Source organism: Primulina tabacum, chromosome 7, assembly GCF_025594145.1.
Source record: "Primulina tabacum isolate GXHZ01 chromosome 7, ASM2559414v2, whole genome shotgun sequence".
NCBI classification, from domain to species: Eukaryota; Viridiplantae; Streptophyta; class Magnoliopsida; order Lamiales; family Gesneriaceae; genus Primulina; species Primulina tabacum.
Window position 1 is genome coordinate 41373252 of NC_134556.1, and position 20623 is coordinate 41393874.

Here is a 20623-nt window from a genome sequence, read left to right on the forward strand (position 1 = left end):
AGACGCTGATAGATGTTCAACGGTCACGTGAATCTAATTCATAGTTACTATATACAGCTAATTAAGTCGCCAAATCAATCATATACATTGTTTCCTGCTGGATTTTTTACAAGTCTCGAACACTGTAAATGGAAGCAAGATGTCTGAACCACGACATAGCAACAATACATCAATGCGAAGTTCAATATTATTCATGGGTTGAAACAAAGCATAAATAGTTACACAGAAATCCTTGAACTTTACACATTAAATGCACAGCATAATACGAACACAGAAAAGAACATTCAAACTGCACAAATAAACAAGCATCCGCACAACAATGGCAGCTCAATTCATCAAACTCTGCCACTTTTGAAGGGTATGGCTCGGATGATAATTTGGTGGTAAACTGCAGCAAGCGCAGCACCTATGAAAGGTCCAACCCAAAAGATCCACTGGGATACATGAACTAATAAAAATGTGTTTTAGTCCAACAATACAGCAAAACGATCGAGATTTAGCATGCTTTGCGATGTGTGTGCTGGTTGGAGTATGTAATTAAGCATGTTTTATTCGTCCAGAAATACTTACTTGGTCATTCCATGCGAGGTCTCGGTTAAAGATGATGGCTGCTCCGAGGCTTCTAGCAGGGTTGATGCCGGTTCCGGTAATTGGGATGGTGGCTAAATGAACTAGAAACACTGCGAAACCAATGGGAAGTGGGGCTAGAAGCTGCAAAGGATGCAATGGTAATCATCAAGAAAAGCAATTTAGATACATATATATGACACAAAATACACACAAATATATTCAAAAATATAAAAATAAACATACATGATAGATTGAGGTTGCTCCTCAAATGTTTTCTTTAGTGCAATTGAAATAACGTAGAGCAATAAATAAAGACATGAATCAAGTGCATATAAAAAATAGAGAAATACGAAATAAATAGAAAATTAATATCACCTACTTATAAGGATTTGATCATATATAGGCATATTTTTGGTCTTCTAACCCTCTTTGACAATTCCATTCCGATGGTGTAATTTCCGTAGAAAAAGTTAAGGATATGTATAGACCAACTCACCAACATAAACACCTTGAAAAAGGAAAAAGACAAGCTATTTGTGGAGGGGAAATATTAAACTTACAGGAACATGTGAATCCCTGGCATTCCTCTTGGCATCAGTAGCAGAGAAAACAGTGTAGACGAGCACGAAAGTGCCTATGATCTCAGCACCAAGTCCATCGCCTCTAGTGTAGCCATGTTGAACAAAGTTCGACCCACCTTTGAATCTTTGGTAAGGTCCAACCATGAAACCCTTCACCACACCCGCACCACATGTGGCACCAAGGCACTGCAATGATTTCAGGGTTATCAATCAAAAAACCCAGTTAAAGAGAAGTCAGTGGGCAGGTATATATATGCATGATTATTTATACCGTGCTTGGGGAGAGTGTATATAATTATAGATATACTTTTATCTCAAAGCAACACAGTTTTGTACACACATCACAATTTAACTGAGAATTTTCTATTGAATCTACTGATCAAAATTGTACTTTGGTGTACGTGATCGTTTGTTTTTTTTCCCTGTAACATACAATGTGTTCATAGATATAAATATAATAAAAAATCCATTGTTTATGGTACCATAATTCGAGGGTTTACTGAAATTAGCTATGTTATCAACGTAATAGATTACAAAAATAGCTCTACTATTCTATGAGACTTTAGATTTTGGTTTAGAAAATGTAAAATTTAATCTTACCAGTGGATATTAAACTGTCTTTAAAAATATATATACGCAAAATTTTGATTGCTGAATATTTTTATTACTCGTCCAATTTTAAAAATAACAATAATTTGTCTCACAAGTAAGTTAGGCCTCCGGTTTTTTCAATATTATCTATGCTACACCGGATGAACTTCACCCCACATAGAATGACAAAATAAGAACCATCTGATCATCAAAACATGTAAGAATCCCCTTCAAAATATAAAATATAAGAGTACTATATGATTCAATAATTTCGAAGATAAAAGAGGTGAAAAACTCCAGATATAACATAACAAAAACCCTGCTTTTCAATGAATTGCCAGACACATGCTTCAAGCAAGCTTGCCACAGCAAGCATTAGATCAATGCATGTCGTGGTTCGGTCTTCAACAAAACCTGCGTTAATGCAAGCTTTCTTGAAGCATGCATTGGCACTAAACACATCCACACACATTCTTATTAACCTGAAGTGGAAAGCGTTTAGTGCCTGTCGTGGCATAGTCTTCAAAAAAACCTTCATCAACGCAAATTTTTTTAAAGCATACGCTAGCTTCACTGAAGTGCTTCACCATATGTCAATGCCTTTTTTTATGTTATATCTGTGATTCTCCACTCCTTAACCTCAAGCTAAAGAAATAGTTGGATCATATGAGCTCATCATATTTTATGGAAGATCTAAAATAAGATATTTGACGATACAAGGATTCTCATTTTGACACAATACACGGGATGAAAATCATCGGGTGCAGCATCGAATCTCTGCTACGTGGAAACCATTAAACGTTTGAGAAAAACCGTTACACTTCTCTGAACACGTGCTTTAAGTAGATAAAGTGAATAAATTGTACAAATATGAATTTAAGATATGTTAAAAAATAGTAATTAATAATAAAAAAGACAATCCCGGTCCTTTTTATTTTCCTTGAGCAGCCGGGGGTGCCCATATATTTTCCAACCCCGAAATAAATGAGATGGAATGGGTGTTCTTCGTTTTAATTTGCATAAATTATACTATTTTAGTCCTATATCTGCGCCGGCAGATCGTCAGTAGATCTAACAAGCGATTCAAGATCCAGTAAGGGAAAACAAGAAAAAGCCAAAGAAGCGAAATTACAAGAGAGATTACATGAAACCAACCTGAAATACCAGCAGTGCAGTAAACAAGCGCAAAAATCATGCCACCGAAGGCCCAAGCAATGCCCTGAATACCCACAGATGCACACTTGTTATTCGCTCTATTAACCCCCATCACTGTCAAGATTGAGATGTACAGAAACAAGAAGGTGGCCACAAATTCCGCAATCCCAGCCCTGTAAAAAGACCAAGATTTCAGCTCTCCGGGTTCAAACAAAGGGGCTGGCGGTGGCTCCGAGTAATCTTTCAAGTCCGTTTGAGCGGCGGTGCCCAATGGTTGCGCTTCTGTAAATTTGTTGGCTCCCAGCCTGACATCCTCTTCCTTGTTCTCGGCCATGGATTCAGGAATCTAGCTAGAACAGAAAAAAAGTTTGAAAACGCCAAGCTGGGGTGGGGGAGTGATGTTAGAGAAGAATGTGAGACGATCAACTTGAGAGATTATACAGCGGAGAGCCAAACGTTTGTTCAGCTTACAAGGAAAGGCTGGCATGTGGTATTTTTAAAATTTCCTAGTGAAATTGTTACGAATATTTCTGTTTATTTATACACATAATATGTCATTTATTCAATAAAATCGAAATCTAATGTAGATTTATTTGATATTAATTTTAAGGAATATGCAATATCCATGCACAAACTTACCCTGGATTTAAAGTAATCAGTGGGGTTTAAGGTGTTGGGATAAGAGAGGGGAATGGATAAGATGCATGGGATTGTGACAAAGTAGTCTTCTCAATTGTTTATGCTTTTTAGGTTAATTTCTTGCTCTTATCTTCTTCTACATACGGTCCCATCATCTTTTATTTAAAGTTTTGGAGTTTTTATTAATAAATTTATAAATATTTGGGTGCTTATGCTTTTGCATTAAAGATGAAGACATATATATAGAAAATCAATGATGGTGGCCAAGTCATTATTCAGGGTTTCTCACATGCAAGTCTGCCCTACCCTTGCATCTCTGAGACGCCGGCCCCATGCATTCACTGCCATGGGGTACATTCGACTCCCCAATATCTCAATACTTAAAAAGAAGACAAACATGAATTTCCTTAACAATCAATGCTTAATCAAATCTACCAAACTTCGTCCTATTTTATGGAATGTCTTTCCTTTTCTCTCCATCAGTATAACATATCGTTTTTTTAAAATTTTCAAAAACTTGCTGTACTAGTTACTAGTTTATATATTGTATTTTAATCCTTGATAGTTGCTCTTATAAAATAAAATATTTAAAATTATTATATTCATGCAATTTAAAAAAAGTACAATAGAAAGCCCAAATTCTTCGGGCTGATATTGATGGCCCATCAAATCAGGTCAAGTCCATATATGTACTAGAGAAATTAAAGGCCCTGGGCCTGTTATTATCCAGTCACCATTCTAACTCATGATTGGGGAATTATGAACCAATAATTCTTATGCCTCTGTCTTGTAACATATTTCATAATTAATTTTCAAACAAAACAAATGATGAGAATCTACGATATCGAGTTCAATTTGATCTCAAATCACTGCTAAAAAGTCGTAATGATAAACAGCTCGGATGTGTCTTCTTATTATGATGATCCGCTGATTTCTTGGAAAACGACGACGGTATGAGGAACAAATTTCTGATATCGTAATAAATCAAGCAAACTCCGACCCAAATTTACTTTCGATGAAGCTAAAATAGCCAAATTATATTATATATGTATAATATATGCATTGGGATATAGGGAATAGAAGTCTAGAACCTACCATGCATCTATCTCATAATAAATAGGAGACGATATGCCATCAAACCAACATGATTTTAGAACGGTAGTGAAATTTGGTTAAAATTTAAGTTTCCATAGAAGGTTTTTCAGGCTCAATTTGATCACCGACGACCGGTGGAGCTCTTCGGGATTTATTTATTTTCAGAGTTCAGGTGAGAACGACAATAATTTTTAGGGAATTAAAGAATTTGACGTTAACAAAGAGCGAAACACATAATTCTTAGAAAAAGAAAAAAAGATAATAATGATAAATATATAAAAAAATGAGGACAGGTCAAAAAAATTTCCAATCCCTGTTTTGTCTCAACCTTCACATCGGTCGCTATTAGAACAAATTGCTATCAATCAAATACACAAACTTGTGGACAGCCGAGTGTTCTTTGCAAGGAACTGTTGAAATTCTGCCACATGCATTATTTTTAAAGGGTAAATTTGTTACTTTTTATATTTTTAATTTAAAAACAATTATTATGAATTTATGTGGTAATAAATTCGATTTTATTTTCAATATTTTTTTTTTTAAAAAAAAATACTTAGCATGTCGTGTCATGATGTGCACCAAAAAATTTGGGAGGGTGTGGGGCTGTTCTCCTCCACACGCGTCACTTTATAGGTAAGACGAGTTTTATTAAAATAAAAATAAAAAATGATTGAAAATTGTACAATATATTTTTATTTTTAAGTAGTTATTTAAAAATTCACGCCGCTATGCACGTATTATAATAATAATAATAATAATAATAATAATAAATTAATAATAATAATAATAGTAATAAAAATAATTAATTAAAATATTATTATTTAATTTATTTGTTTCATCCCTATGTGATCAAGTCATAAAATTGGAAATACGTAATGATAACGAGTGTGTGTCTATTTATATATATATATATATATATATATAACTAGTTACTCTGTACTGCGATGCAAGTGTGTTCAGTTTTTTTTATCGTTATCGATGAACTGAAGTAAAATTTGACAAATTATGGAGGGATTAAATTGATATTTGAATTGTTGAAATAAAAAAAATAAAAATAAAAGTGTGTTGAATTTAAAAACAAAACAAAATAAAAAACAAATGTGTAATATTATTATCATATAAGGATAAATTTAGAAGAAAAAGTTGATATCTTTCCTAAGTTGTTACTATCATGTCCCTCACTGTAATAAAATAAGAATAGACGAAGGGAAAAAAATGCGTGGATGACCAAAATAGTCTAATGTGGCACAACTAAAAGCATTCATTCGATGACATACAAATAAATTAAAGACACATAATTTTCTCCAATATATTTATCGGAAAGAGTTTCTATTAAATATTTCTTGAAAAAATAATGTGAACAAATTTTAATTATAGTTTTTTCCCAAAACAAAATTACGCATAAATTCAGGAGAAACGATGCTCAAGTAAAAAAATACAAATACATGATTATATAAAGTACAATTTTAATAATTTTTTTAACAATTTTAATAATAATTTTTTAAAAAATTATTAAAAAAATATTATTAAACCATATCTGGAATAATCACACTTGAAATAAAAGTAGAAAGTGTGACTCGTGCCATTATATCAGTCATAGACAGTCTATTTAACAAGAATATGTAGAGTCTGATTCGTTTATTTATACACGTACAAAAACAAAATTATAAGATGATATATCTCTAGTAATAATTTTATAATTTTCAACAAATTAAACAGACATAAACACGAAAAATCTGACTCTGGATTATTCAACGATTCAATTACTAACGAATTCACTGTAATTTAATATTGAATTATTGGATATATAGACTGTATGTTTCTTTAATTTGTTTGCTGGCGTCATGGGTAGCTAGGCTGACGTTGGTGCAATCAATTATATCTTGAATCGGCAAGGAATTGCCGTTTCACAAGTGCAAAAATAATCCCTCAATATGTTCTTCACAAATATTAAAACACTTGGTAATTATATATACTCCAACATTGAATTTGTACGACCATTTTCTTATATATAATTTAAATCACAACTCGTTTAGAATAATTACCGAGGAACGTGTACATCATGCAATATATTTTTATGTGTGAGCCGGTTTAATGTCATTTATATTTATAAATAAAGTAATAGTTTTTTACGTAAAAAATAATATTTTTATATAGACGACTCAAATAAAAAAAATTTATCACAAAATTGATCAATATCGTTTCAGTTCAAATTTTTTTTTAATATAAACTATCAATTATAGAATTTAATGATGATAACAGCCTAGATAATTGGATTTTCTTGAATGAAGAGTTTTTATTTTAAAAAATATAATTTATATTTTTAGTTCTCAGATAAAAAATGATCCATGGGATTTTCTTTTATGATTTCCATTTCCACATGGCAGAGCCACCTCACAATTTATAATATTTATTTACCAGAGATGACTGACATTCTCAGTCTCCCTTTATTTCACGTGTCATTTTCTTTCTCCGACTTCACTCAAGAAGTAGGCCAAAGCTGGCTTCTAGTATCCTGGCAACTACAATCCCTCCCCCAATTTCCGCTGCAGTGTTTCTTGAATTGTATGCGCTGTTTCTCGGGGAATTCTATGGTCCAACAGTGGATGTGATGAAACTGGTTCATGGGCGTGTTTAGAAGTTATAAAAATGCTGAAAATGTGGTGATTATTATTAAAAATTTGAGCTTGTGAGAGTGCTTGTTTTTCTTGATTTCTGTGTGTTTGATGAAACTTCTGCTCATATTTTCGGGCTTCTTTGTTTCTGTTATTCTTAGCAGTTTCTGAGTTTGATATATGCGGCGGGGTTCTCTGTACCAGAGCTTATTCTCGAGAACTTGGACTCAAATAACCGTTTCATCAATTATCTAGCACTTCCTTGGATCAACGGGAAAGGTGCAATCTTGTTAATGCCAATTGATCACCAAGAATTACTGAGACGAAGGGGAGACCATGTGTTGAGCTAAGGCGTAAGTTTGATATGTGGGCAATTATCGTAGTTGTTGGGGAAAAAGACGGAAATGCATTTCACAGGTAGAGCTCCATCCTCTCACTTCAAATTCAGCTGAAACCTCCACAAATAAGCTGCCAATCACTGAAATGATGGGGGCAATTTGCAGTCAGAATGATGAGGACAATATTCAACATGCTTGGATGAGGGCCAAAGCGTTTGTTGATCAGATGTTAAGTGAAAGAAAATTCATATACAAACAAGGGTCGAGGTCTGAGCACAGACCCTTTTCCTACGCATTAGAAATTTTGAGCACAAACAAGGATTTGTTCATGGAATTTTTACCTGGACCCAAACCAAAAATTGCTAGGTTCATCCAGCCAGTTCTGAATGACAAATTTTCAGAATGCGAAAGCGAAGGTGCAACTGATTTGAGGCATGGTAGTACGGACGGTCGATACTTGAAAACTATCAATCGTAAGGGTTGTCAAAATTCTTCGGAAACAAGTTTCAAGGCCCATCCTGATAAGACAGTAATGCTGAAGCCAGCTTCCCTGGACATCAAGTATTCTGATAGTGTGACGTGCCATTGCTCATCCCTGCCGGATTATAAGAGATCGAAGGGCGAAATACTTAAAGCAAAACCTGCATCATTTTCTCTCAAAGAGATGAAGAGGAAACTGAAGAATACATTTGCAGGCACTAGAAAAGAACTAAACCAGTCTTTTATGGATGGCAATTCTCATAAACTTGCTACTAGTAGATCGATTTTTAAAGTTGGAGACTGTAATTGTCGTGAAGTGGACACGAAAGATTCTTTCATCTTTTCGAAAAATGTAGAAATAAAGGAGAATCAATGCAACAAACCATGGCTCAAATCCATAATGGGTCCTGATATTGTTTGTATGAGTAATACTGTGCGCAAAAAATTAGACTTCCCTAGTGTTAGCCTATCCAGGAAACAAAAATTTGATGTGATATTTGAGCCAAGAAGACACCTCTCTACAAGGGTGAAGAATATAACTGAAATTGAGATTCCGATGAAGAAAAAATCCCCAAAAACCATAGAGAAGACTCTCTCCTCTCCTGATCATGATTTATTGCTTATTAACCCGATAACGAATTACCAATGTTGTCCTGGTTCTGCACATATGAGATTTAGTCCTTTCAGCAACTCTCGAAGTCCATCAAGACCAAATAACGAGGTTAAATCTTGGGTTGATTTTAAGATAAATGATGGTATTGAGATCTTGGAGATGAAGACAAGTTCGTCTGGGATTCGAAGTACTGTTGCTCAAGCACATGATACCGTTATTGCTGCGACCAACGAAATGAACTGTAATTTACATGTTTTTATGTACTCTTTAAGTTTCCAGTTCTGCGAACTGCTGATATATCTGATTGGCATTTTTCTGCAGGTAAATCAATGATAGAAGAAATGAGCTGCATTCAGCATCCTGAATTAAGTTATTCACAATTGTGGATTGAAATAAACAGCGGTGATGTTGTCAAAACTCGACAAAGAAATGACAGAATAAACGAACACGAGGACAATGGAGGAAATGAGATTCATCTCATGGTGAGTGCCCCCGCCTCCTTCTTTTCCCAACTTTGAATGATTGCAAAGCTAAAGGGCGTCGGAGAAGGCAGTCACCCGTTCCATGCATTTCTCTTTAAAAAATTCTCAAGTACATGAAATTTTTGTAACTCTTTTTACTAATATCAGCCTCTATCCTAAATCGTGTCTCCCACGCTGATTTGATTACTGACTTCATATTCTCCTTGCACAATTCCACTTTTGCAGGATTCACTTTCCGAGAATGAGATATTGGTACCTACAGTGGATGATGTCCCGTCAACCCCTTCGTTCTGTCACCAGATGAAAATGTCTGACAGCATTAAATATCAAGAACAACAAAGCCCAATTTCTGTTCTCGAGCCATTTTTCAGTGACGACTCTATCAGTCCACAAAGCATCTCGCTTCAAACTGGTAAAATTGGCATCGATCATATATTATAATTCATCCAAAGTATTCTTTTTTATGAAGTCAAAAAGGCCTCACCAAACAAATTTAATGACCATTTACAGCCGAGGAGCTAGTACAACCTCTTCGCCTTGACTTCGAGGAGCACTCATCAGAGTGTACCTCTCAAACCCCACAAACCAATGCAAGTTCCAGCATGAATGAAAACAATTACATCTCCCGTTACGTGCATTTGGTGTTGCAAACTTCTTGCTTAAACTGGGAAGATCTATCAGCAATGAAGCCACCACACCAAGAACTGCTCGATCCCTCCTTACTCGATGAAGTTGAGTTTCTACCAGTGGATTCTACTACTGATCCTAAACTCCTCTTCGATCACATAAATGAAGTCTTACTGCAGATGTATCGATGCCATTTCTACTTTCCACCTTCGATGGCTTTCGTAAAACCAAAAATGAGACATCTTCCACTCGTAGAGGCTGTACTTTATGAGATCATGAGAGAAGCTGACTTCTATCTGCTTCCTCAGACCGAGAAAAGAACTTTGAATCAGATAATTTCAAAAGATGTTGCGAATTCAAGATCGTGGCTGGATATCCGGCTTGATACCGAGCAAATCGTTAACGATGTTTCAGAAGAGGTTCTGGAGGAATCTGTTCTGGATACAATACTCGAATTTCTCATTTGATTATACATGCATAGCTTTTTGTTCTCAGCACCTCGTGTACTCCATAGAATTATACTATGTTACTACTAGTTTTAAGGATAACAGATAATGATGATTGATCTTCACCTTAAAATAAGACCACTCGAACAACATATTTTACTCGGTTGATCAACAACTATTTTTCTTGTGCTTATCTTATTTCTGTATTCAAACAATCATATCTAATTACTCGCAACCTCTAAAATCAGTTCTTAGTTGACAACCCATTTATTTATATTATATCATTTGTGGAATGATCATTACATTTTGAGACTCAAAATTATTTGTAATTGTGAATCCATAAATCAGACTGATAATTTTTAGTTGCATAACACACATGCATCCAACTTTGAAAGATAATTGAATTACTGTAATAAAATCTTATATTTTTAATTAAAGAGTCTTTGATGTATAATTTTAATCACCTCGTTCGTATTGAATAGTGTAACATAGTCCTGCAGTCTCCATCTTCTTATGGTTTCAAGTAGATTTTTTTTCATTTTCAGGGATAGAATTGAAAATTTGAATATGTATTTGATTTTATTGTCTAATTTGTATATATACTTTTCAATCATGGATATCATGTAATGCAAGAATAATTTTGGTCAATATCGTTGATCATATGTGTCAGCTTCGATAGTGTTTCAAATAATTTTACTTTTAAAAAATAAAATATTTGCATTAACAAATTAAATGATAAAAATAAAATAATTCTTGAAAGGTATTACGAAGCGTCCGGAATTCATTCAGAAACAAGTTTGATGACTCAAGTGGAAAAAGACCCATCTCAAGGGTAGTCATCAGGTCACGCTCAGAACACCACCTTGAAGTGTACACAAAGAACAACTTCAAAGAGAGTGAGTCATACATACATACATCAGTAGTTCGACTTCTGAGCATCAAGGGAAACAAATGCTTCTATTCACGGCGGTCTCCAGTGCGTCGACATGCCTTTGGACAATTTTTCTTATATTTTGTCAAGAAACTAACATTCTATATATCCAATCTCAAAAGAAAATATCAAGCTGAGAGGAAAGTGAAAACCATGAAGTTATGACTATTTTAAGAATGTACAACGGAGTGAAAGTTCATAGATGGATACAGTAGTGCCCGGCAAGTGTTTTCATTTCTTCATTTAATCTGTACAGGAAAATATAAAACAAGGAAAGTTGAAAAGTCTGATGATACCAGCAAAACATGGAGCTCATTGCAAGAAAGGAGGAGAAAATATGCCAAAAAATAATAAAACTCTCCACCGTGGTTACTTGAAGCTCGCACAAACACATATAGTAACAAAATTGACCAAAAAGAAAAAAGAAAACCACAGGCCCCAAAAGTCATTGCTCTACAACATGCGCCTCCCAGTCACCTACCATCTACAAGTTTTTACAACTGGCGTTTATCTTATTAGCATTGGCAAAGCGGCATATATTGCAACCTTCACTCCCTAAATTGGATATATTGGCGCATTGCAGCCTGGAAATTTTGTTATCTGGACACGTTTAAGTGACATGTCATTAAATTATTTCCTCCAGACGCGGTGTTAGACGGTATACTGGTGTTGTAATTTACTCGTTGGTATATTCATTCATTCTTGTCAATACTCCACGGATTTGATTCAACACAAAAACTGATGGAATAACAATCATTCAAGACATACCAGTTCTAGATCTTTTCAGAAGTCTATACCTCTCAAAGCCATGCTCAAACACTTGGAAAAGAGTAGCTTGGCTTTCACAATTTCGTACATGAAGAGAGAGGCAACACAAAACAATTTTACCATAAAACCAAAAGCACAAGAAAAATTTTATATAGCCAAAAAGGCATTAAGTAGACTGTGGGTCGTTCATGACATCCATAACAACCAGACAACTTAACTACTGATTAAAAATTTATATTTTCTAGAGAGCACTGACCATCCACAGTGGTGAAGAACGTGAGAAAAATGATTCTTTAATCAAATTCCAAATTACGACTTAGCTCCAAGTCTGAATCGCCATTGATGGGGTAAAAATGAAATGTAGAAAATGATACATCTTGTTAAATTAAATAATAATAATCACCAGTTTGTTGAATGCGTCCTGCAGCATCGCTGAAACAGCTCATATGCTCCGCCGTAATGCTCGTAGCCTAAAAATTACATTTTTCTGATAAGAATTTTATCTAAGTAAGATACTGCATCAAAAAATCAAAACAAAGTATGACAGAGAATCATTAGCGAACCTGAGAAAGTGCTAAATGTAAAGAAGCAAAGAGACTGGAGAAGCTATCCGCGATCGCGATTGAATCTCCCTCCATCGCTTCCAGAATCTCCCTCCTGCTAACAGACGGTGCCAGCCGTATCACCAGAATCGTTTAGGTTGGATCGTCCAGGCCGAAATCACCCTCATGATGACGTGGCGTACGCGTATTAATTGGTTGGAGCCTCGCTGATATCGGTGGCGTTTGAGGCCATCGATGGGTGGGCCGTGGGAGGAAAGTAGTTCGGGTTAGTAACTACCCCGGTGTCAATCGGGTCTAGAGTATAGTAACGACTCAATTGTCGGACGTGGGCTTAAATTTATAACCTATTTATAAAAAATAAAATACATGCATTCAAGAAAATATAGTAATAATAGAGTACAAGGTATTTAATAATTTATAATCTAGGTGAAAATTATATAATTTTAGCAAATAAAATTATTTAGATAATTTGTTCCCAACCAGGTTGTTTTTAGATAATTTAGAGCAACTTCATTGGATAATTCGGTTTATCTTACTTTCATATAATTATTTGATAGTTGATTACATTGCACCACTTCGGGTATGATCTCAAGCTTTTTTTATTATATATTTTTTGATAATGATAAAATTCCCGGTCATTATTTTTCAATATGCAATAAATAAACCTCAAACTTGTCTTCGAGCATTTTATATTTATATTCATGACTTTCATCAATAAATACATAATAAAATATTAAGTATTTTTGAAACATATTTTACTAGAAAAGGGGGTACAAATTAAAAACAGCAAGGATTTAAATAAGCTATTGAGGAAAATAAATGCAACCGTGCAACAAGGCGGGAAGTGGACCCACTTTTTGTCACGAGGTATAATTTGTGCTCAGAATAAAGATTAAAGAAAATACAAAATGTATTTTAGATATATATAAAACTTTTCTAACCAACCAAACAGTCTGGGTGGTGTAGTTGGTTATCACGCTAGTCTCACACACTAGAGGTCCCCGGTTCGAACCCGGGCTCAGACATTTTTTTAACTACCATTCATTATTTATTAATGGCATTTCTCGGATAATAAGTTATTCGTAATTGTCTCATATTTTTCTCTAATATCACATCTATATATATTTTGTTGAGCAAGTCATCCACGGAATTCCATAAATTCACGAATCGAGCGCACACATGATTGCGGATCCAATTCCACCTCCAAAAGATAACAAAATGCGCAGAATTTTGGCGAATATACATCTGACTCTTTCTGTTGACTATCGCCTTTACAAAACATAAAAAAAGGCATACCACCTTGCTGGACTATCTTATTTACAAAATGGGCATTCGAAACCACACCAGTACCAGAAGATCAATTACAAAAATGTCACCAACGCTAATTTTTTCCACCTGTTCTTCTCAAGATCTTCAAACTTGGCGGTAGCCAACAGTGCAAATTGATTCGATTTGAGATCGATCATCTTACAAGTCTAAATCTTTTCATCCAAACACAATTTTTCATAACAAGAGAAAGATTTTGGTTCAACTCATCGATCCATTGCCTTAGTTTATAAAAAACTTGCAAATGAACTGAATCAAGTCAAACGCGGCCCTGAAGTTGGAAAATGAAATATTTTTTTGGCTCAAGTTTATTTCGATTTAGAGATCAAATTCAAACTGAGTTATTTAAGTTAGAATCTAATTATAGAGATTTAACATGTAAAAACTAGTATTTTTTTTAACTTATTCTCGAGTCAATGATTTTTTTATAATATAATATAAAATAATAAAATATGAAACCTCACCGAGTTTAAAAATTTACTAAACTGGAAATCTTAACGAAGCAAGTCGATAGGTTTGAGCCCTTTTTATTTTATATATATCGCAATTTAACGAGTCCAAACGTCACTTTCTCAAAAGTACAAAGCGGCGTTTCTGCACTTTTCACAAAAACCATTTAAAAATATTTAATAATTGTATTTTTACTTGAGACAACGCGGACAGCTAAAAAAAACGTTCCCTTCCCTTCGCCGCAGCATCGCCGGGATCTTACATCGATAGCCTCTGCTTAGTTTCCGGCCAATGTATCACCTTTTTCGACTAAAAACTAGTAGGCTACTGCACCCGAATGTTGAGTACGTACTACTTACTAGGGCCACGGGTGAATTTCGTTTTGATTAAATGCATCTGATTTTCAGGCTCGTTGAGCATTCAATGTATGCGAATTAATCAATCAATGCTAGTGGATTGTGTTTGTACATTTTTTTCAGAATATATCGAGGGTTCGAGAATTTTATTGCGTGTTCATTACTACTAGGTCGACGAAAATTTGTTTTTAAAAATAAAAATCGATGAAAAGTTTATTCGATTTTCTGTTAATTTGTTTATTTGTGCATCAGTTGCTTGGCACGTTAATTGGCACTGTTGAAGCTGGGGACTTGATCGAATGAGCTGAGTTTCTTCTTTCCAAGCTGAAGTGAAAAATGGTACATCTCCATTAATGGATTCAGCAAAAATATTGTAGTTATAATTTTGTTGTGGCTTCGTTCTCTGGCTTATTTGTTCCTATCATGTACCTAGCTCGAATCATTTCTTCCGATTTTTTGTAACAAGTCGTTAAATAAATTTTAATTCATGGCAATGGACCAGGATTTGTTACTTTAGGTTAGATAAGTTCTGAACATGATTTGATATAACGACGGTGTGTCTTAAGATTTTTGAGTAATTGAACCATGTGATCTGCATGTAGGTTTTTGCATTTGTGAGGACTAAGGTGTGTAATTTTCCCATATCTGGTCTGTGGAAAAATTTTAAACTGAAGGAATTTGCTTTACGAAAATTAATTGGTGCTGATGTATTATTCAGAAATGTGTTTGCCTGCTATGGATGTTTGTAAAGTTCATGATGTTATGTCCGTTAAGAGCCAACAATGGCAACCAGAAAAACAAAGACAGAAATCTTGATTTCTTGGCGTATTCAAATGTAGCGGAAAATAGAAACAGGATATTCTGAAGAGCTCTGATGAGTTTCTATCTAATGGCATACGTGTCTTTCAAAAATTGTATAACACTTCATCCATGTCTCGGGGCTTATCTATTTTCTGCTCGTGATTAGTTATCATTATTAGCATAATTCTGAAAAATGTGTGATGTTTATTCCAATGCATGGATAATGTGATTTCTGGGTATCTCTTGGCATTTTTTGGAGCCATACTCAAAACAACACTCGCATGTAAAGTTATCACTTAACTAATTCTCATCCTATTATTCCTTATAGGCACTAGTTTTGACTTTTCTTAATTTGCTGTAACAGGTATGCCTTGATGTATGAAGCGTGAATCTTTTTTTCAAAATAAATTAAGATTCATCTGAATCTGTTTTTTTTTCCCTCTGAAAGATTGTATGGTAGTTAGTACAATTTAGATTTCCTGCCTGCTTTACATATTTTGAACTGTTCTTTATTTTCTTTTTGTGCCTTTCCCCCCTAACCTTTGACTCATGGTTTGTTCCAAATCCGTCTCCTCTGTCTGTATCCATGTCACTCATGGATGATTATACGGTTATCTGGTATTTAAAATCTTTATCAATCATCCAACCTGAAAAACACCACTAATAATTGAACTATGCGTGATAATGGTTACTTTACCCTAAGTTTCATGATGTTGTTCCTTTAGTCTTGTGATTCTTATTTGTTTTTTGCAGTATTTTCCAAACAACGGAATTTGGATGCCTATTAGGTCTGGTTCTCAGGATAATGGAGAGGTGGCTGATGTCTCTACTAGAAATGAGCACAAGCGTGGTTATCAGTGGTTTTTTGGTTCACATGAGCAAGATCTATTCTTTAACAAGAAGCAATCAATAGAATCTGATAACAAAGGAACAAGTGCAGGAGCTACAGTTACGAGTTATCCTTTATGGAGTGATATTTCCAGTTCTCAGCCAGGAGGTCATATAGGTGATCACCTCGTCGACCCCATAACTGTTCAGAGTTCAGATCTTTGTCAAAATAATGTCTTCTCTACTGTTTCCACTGATCCCCATATGGAAAAGGGGGGTTCTGAGGATCAATTCGGAATTGACTTATCAACCTGTTTTTCCATGTCTCAAACTGTGGAAGATCCTTTATGTCTAAATTCAGGAGTTAGAAAAGTAATGGTTGATGATAAAAGAATCATACAGAATTGCTTGCCTGAATTTGTTCAGAACTCTAACCCTGGAAAGAAAAATGAAAAACCATGCACCATTTTTCAGAACTGTAAGATCTTGTTACTTAAATCTACTTATTATACTGTTATTTTAGTGGATTCTGCGTTAATAACAGATGAAATTTTATTTCAGTTGAATAGGCCTGCTGCAAGAGAGATGGTATGGTTGAGAATCAGTTCTTTAATGGGATATATGACAATACGCTCTGTGTTTGTCAAGCCTTCAACAGAAGGAATTATGATACTGGTTCAATTGAAAAAAGTAGTGGCAATTTCATGTCAATTGCTTCTACTTGCCAGGGCCAGGAGAATTTCTTAGCAATGAACCCTTTCTACAATAAAGCCAATGAAACATTCAATATATCTGCGAGTTCTACTTATAATAAGGGGGACGGAGATTTTACATCATTAACATATATTCATGGTCAGCAAGATGCTACCTTTATGCCACAAAGAACAGTCCAGAGCAAAGAAAATTCTACGATGCTATCATTGGGTGAGAATCATGAGAATGATGAACAAACCACCATATCGTTTGGTGGCTTTCAGGACGATCCTGATGATAGTGACACCTCCGGCAGACTCATATGCAGCCGTGATATTTTGTTAAGTCAATTGTCTGCTGAATCTTCTGCAGCATTGGGACAGAGAAATTTTGTGGAGCAGATAACTGCAAATGTTGCCTCGGTAGCCGCTCCACAGACAGATGGCACGCTCAAGAATTTAGAACCGAAGACAAAAAAAGGAACTTCAAACAACTTCCCCGCAAATGTTAAAAGTTTGTTATCAACTGGCATACTTGATGGGATCCCAGTGAAGTATATATCGTGGTCAAGAGAGGTAAAATCAGATATTATTTGGTTTTCATTTCTTTTCGCGGGCCTTTCTCTTGACCTGAGCAATGTTATCGACACATGCAGAAGAATCTTCGAGGTGTGGTAAAAGGGACGGGTTACTTGTGTAGCTGCCAGGATTGTAAGCTTTCGAAGGTAACAACTCTTATTGTGAAGATGGTTTCCTTACGATGTTGAAGCTAGAATTAACCCCGGTGCTAAGTTTGCGTCTTTGCACTGTGCAGGTTATCAATGCTTATGAGTTCGAGCGCCATGCTGGTTGCAAAACCAAACACCCCAATAATCATATTTACTTTGAGAATGGGAAGACTATCTATGCAGTGGTTCAAGAACTGAGGAGTACCCCGCAGGAAATACTCCTTGAAGCGATTCAAAATGTGACGGGCTCTCCTATCAATCAGAAAAATTTCCATAATTGGAAAGGTGTGATAAATTTATTTCTTTACCCTGGATCCGGAGATGGACGATGATTGTTCATCTGTGTAGGTCCTAATATTATTTCATTCGATTCTTCATCTTCTCCACTTGGAAATTATGTTTTTTTTTTTCTTGATATTTTATTGCCAGCATCATATCAAGCTGCAACCCGGGAGCTTCACCACATTTATGGGAGAGATGACATGATCGTAGCATCTTGATACTTCGTCTTTCCCGGATCTTCAAGGTTGGCTTTTACCTGTTGGCTGGTAGATGGTGGATTTCAGAATAGGAAACGCACATACATTTTGCCGGGAAAATTGGTTTGGTTTTGCTAATTTGTAATTTTAGTGTGATACTTTGTCAAACCATTTATTTGTTTTTATCTTTCTTTAACAAGCATCTTGTTTGCGTGACGATCTTATGTCGGTTCTGTAATAATTATGCGTCGGTTTATAAATTTTAAAGGCTAAAATGATATAATCAACATCCCAATCACAGCTAAAATGACAGTTGACAGGAACCAAGTACCGAATCATGCTTTAAACCGACAATTTCTTATTAGATTTTATTTTAGGAACTCACAACTTTGGGTTTCTTCTCCTGCCATGCTTCCCACTGCTCTTCGATTTTTGTCTGTGCTGGGATTGAGAAAACTCGGTGTTCTGCCATTCAATTTCCTTTTCGGATTCCTTCCTTTCCACACGAGAGGTTGTTTCCCTTTCCTCTTGCTACTCTCACTTAATCGATACTTCTACTTTCGTCCATTGAATTAGTCCTCGCCGGGCCACTTGTCAAGTTCATTTTCATTGGCCTGGCCTTGAGTTTGAAATAGTCTCTCTCAGCATCTCCACTGCCGTCTCCAAAAAGTAAGAATTCAAGCTCGGACAACTCCTTTTTCCGACCAACGAAATTCTCATTCCGAAGTAACGGGAACTCTTCTTTCTCCACTTTTTCTCTCCACTTCGTCAGTCTATCCACAATACTTCTCCTTTCCAACTTCAATGCCAACAGGGTGACAGCTCTTAATATGCAATCTCTCCATTCACCATCCCGAGCCTCTAGTTTCCACTCATCAGCGTATGAAAGGGCGTGGACAGAATCTTTCCATTCCTCCTCTAGTCCGCCATAGAGTAGCCAGAGCTCACCGCCATATTTTCCCCCAAAGATCTCTTTTATCGATAATATCTCTCACGAGGTAATCATCAGGACCCAAATCGAAGTACACTGGAACCAAGTTCTTCTTCCCGGAGAATAATCGCAGCTCTTCGACGGGGTGTATGGGTTCTTGAACGACTTTCTGGTCAAGATAACGACTCCAAATGTACAAACCCTCCATAGCTTTCTCAATGATATTATGCTTACAAGAAGTTCGACATCTAGATGTGTCTGTTCCAAAACAACTCAAACCTTGAACCTCTAGCTCGGCACGAAGCCAATTAGCGAACCTGAGCAGTGAAGGCTTTCGTCCATGAAAACCTATGTACGCGTCACAACTCCTCAGTCTGTTCAAAGAAAAGGAAGTCGGAGTAACTGTGATTTCGAGAAATTTACTAAGCCTTTTTTGTTCTAATATTTTGCTAAGAACAATCATTCTGATGACCTATGTAGTAACTTGACAAGGGACTATCAGATACTCCCAATGATGAAGATACATTTTCAAACTTCCTGAGATCATTCAATGTCCGCGTGGTTGCGGCAGGATATACGTTAGCTGAGGTAAATCTGGCGCTTGTTATATATTCTGATTCCACAGTCCTATTCAAATATAGGGAATCCAAGTTTGTGACAGCAGCCTGACATGGATTGTCTGAACGTGTAGATATAAGACCTGTACTCGTGCTTGGAGAAAAGAAGTGTGATTGAAACGTTGATTTTTAATCAACAACAGAGGAGTGGTCACTGTGTGTTTTTTTTTTTTAATAATTTGATTGAGTATTTAATCTGTCCTCATCTCAAAACTAAGACCACATCAGTTTGATCTCATATGTACAATCCCATAAATTTAATTGTGTTTTCCGGAAGAAGACATTAACAGTGTATTTGGCAATCAGGATTTGAGAGTATTCATTGGAATTTGGAATTGGATTTGGAAATTCAAGTATTTGAAATTCCATTTGGTGTTTGGTTTAAAATTTAAAAATGATATTTACAAATCCATTTTTTGTTTAGAGAAAAAAAGGATTCGAATTTGGAATTTTAAAATTTTACTAAGCTACCCTTAGAAATCATATAAATATAAATAACCCAAAGAAGTTTAGAAATTAATAATTCTTCTCTATTATTTGTTTTTGTAAATTCAAAAATTAGTTATTATTTATTAATCATAGTGTACATAAAATAATAATTAAAAAATCATCAAACAACTTCAAACTTTAACATGAAATTAATTATTAAGCGTAAAAAGAGGCTTTGGTAATTACTATAATTTTATTATATTAATCAGTAAATAACACACGAAACCTATAAAATTTAAACGAAATCTTTCAACTTCTAAAAAAAGTTCAAAAAAAAAGTCTAACTATGTAGAAACTTTTGATGAAGAAAGTTGACGGATGAGAATGATGTGTTGGTCTGAATCCGAAGTGTCAATCTGCATTTGGAATTTGGTCTGATGGAAATTTAATTGTTTCAAGTTGGGTTGACATTTGGCAATGGTCCTTTTTTAA

At 35.2% G+C, this 20623-nt stretch overlaps 4 protein-coding genes, 1 long non-coding RNA gene and 1 other non-coding gene across 12 annotated transcripts; 3 read left to right on the forward strand and 3 right to left on the reverse strand.

Annotated features, from left to right (window-relative positions):
* Window positions 1-129: 129 nt before the first annotated feature.
* On the reverse strand, window positions 130-1338 carry LOC142552214 (putative aquaporin PIP-type pTOM75). Its single transcript, XM_075661905.1, has 3 exons — window positions 1131-1338; window positions 571-711; window positions 130-434 (listed from the first exon to the last, which is right to left on the reverse strand). Exons 1-3 carry the CDS (start codon window positions 1293-1295, stop codon window positions 336-338), a joined length of 405 nt encoding a protein of 134 aa, XP_075518020.1. The 5' UTR covers window positions 1296-1338; the 3' UTR covers window positions 130-335.
* A 666-nt stretch (window positions 1339-2004) lies between these two features.
* On the reverse strand, window positions 2005-3231 carry LOC142550809 (putative aquaporin PIP-type pTOM75). Its single transcript, XM_075659860.1, has 2 exons — window positions 2898-3231; window positions 2005-2156 (listed from the first exon to the last, which is right to left on the reverse strand). The coding sequence occupies exons 1-2, from the start codon at window positions 3229-3231 to the stop codon at window positions 2005-2007; spliced, it is 486 nt and encodes a 161-aa protein (XP_075515975.1).
* Window positions 3232-7060: 3829 nt separating this feature from the next.
* On the forward strand, window positions 7061-10401 carry LOC142552216 (uncharacterized). Of its 4 annotated transcripts, none has more exons than XM_075661909.1 (5): window positions 7061-7320; window positions 7411-8918; window positions 8999-9159; window positions 9385-9571; window positions 9670-10401. In XM_075661909.1, exons 2-5 carry the CDS (start codon window positions 7730-7732, stop codon window positions 10251-10253), a joined length of 2121 nt encoding a protein of 706 aa, XP_075518024.1. In that variant the 5' UTR covers window positions 7061-7320; window positions 7411-7729; the 3' UTR covers window positions 10254-10401. The 4 variants fall into 4 exon arrangements, with proteins under 4 accessions (XP_075518024.1, XP_075518023.1, XP_075518022.1 ...); XM_075661908.1 differs by having other exon boundaries at window positions 7061-7294; window positions 7408-8918; XM_075661907.1 differs by having other exon boundaries at window positions 7061-7294.
* A 592-nt stretch (window positions 10402-10993) lies between these two features.
* On the reverse strand, window positions 10994-12805 carry LOC142551038 (uncharacterized). 2 transcript variants are annotated; one of them, XR_012821464.1, is made up of 4 exons: window positions 12495-12805; window positions 12335-12401; window positions 11374-11411; window positions 10994-11237 (listed from the first exon to the last, which is right to left on the reverse strand). It is a non-coding gene; the product is annotated as an uncharacterized LOC142551038 (long non-coding RNA). The 2 variants fall into 2 exon arrangements; XR_012821463.1 differs by having other exon boundaries at window positions 10994-11411.
* Window positions 12806-13445: 640 nt separating this feature from the next.
* Window positions 13446-13519, forward strand: TRNAV-CAC (transfer RNA valine (anticodon CAC)). Its single transcript has one exon. It is a non-coding gene; the product is annotated as a tRNA-Val (tRNA).
* A 936-nt stretch (window positions 13520-14455) lies between these two features.
* Window positions 14456-18421, forward strand: LOC142552217 (uncharacterized). 3 transcript variants are annotated; one of them, XM_075661911.1, is made up of 7 exons: window positions 14456-14614; window positions 14879-14965; window positions 16181-16733; window positions 16817-17523; window positions 17604-17672; window positions 17762-17960; window positions 18105-18421. In XM_075661911.1, the coding sequence occupies exons 4-7, from the start codon at window positions 16846-16848 to the stop codon at window positions 18173-18175; spliced, it is 1017 nt and encodes a 338-aa protein (XP_075518026.1). In that variant the 5' UTR covers window positions 14456-14614; window positions 14879-14965; window positions 16181-16733; window positions 16817-16845; the 3' UTR covers window positions 18176-18421. The 3 variants fall into 3 exon arrangements, with proteins under 3 accessions (XP_075518026.1, XP_075518028.1, XP_075518027.1); XM_075661912.1 differs by having other exon boundaries at window positions 14463-14563; XM_075661913.1 differs by lacking the exon at window positions 14879-14965 and having other exon boundaries at window positions 14458-14614.
* Window positions 18422-20623: the final 2202 nt, after the last annotated feature.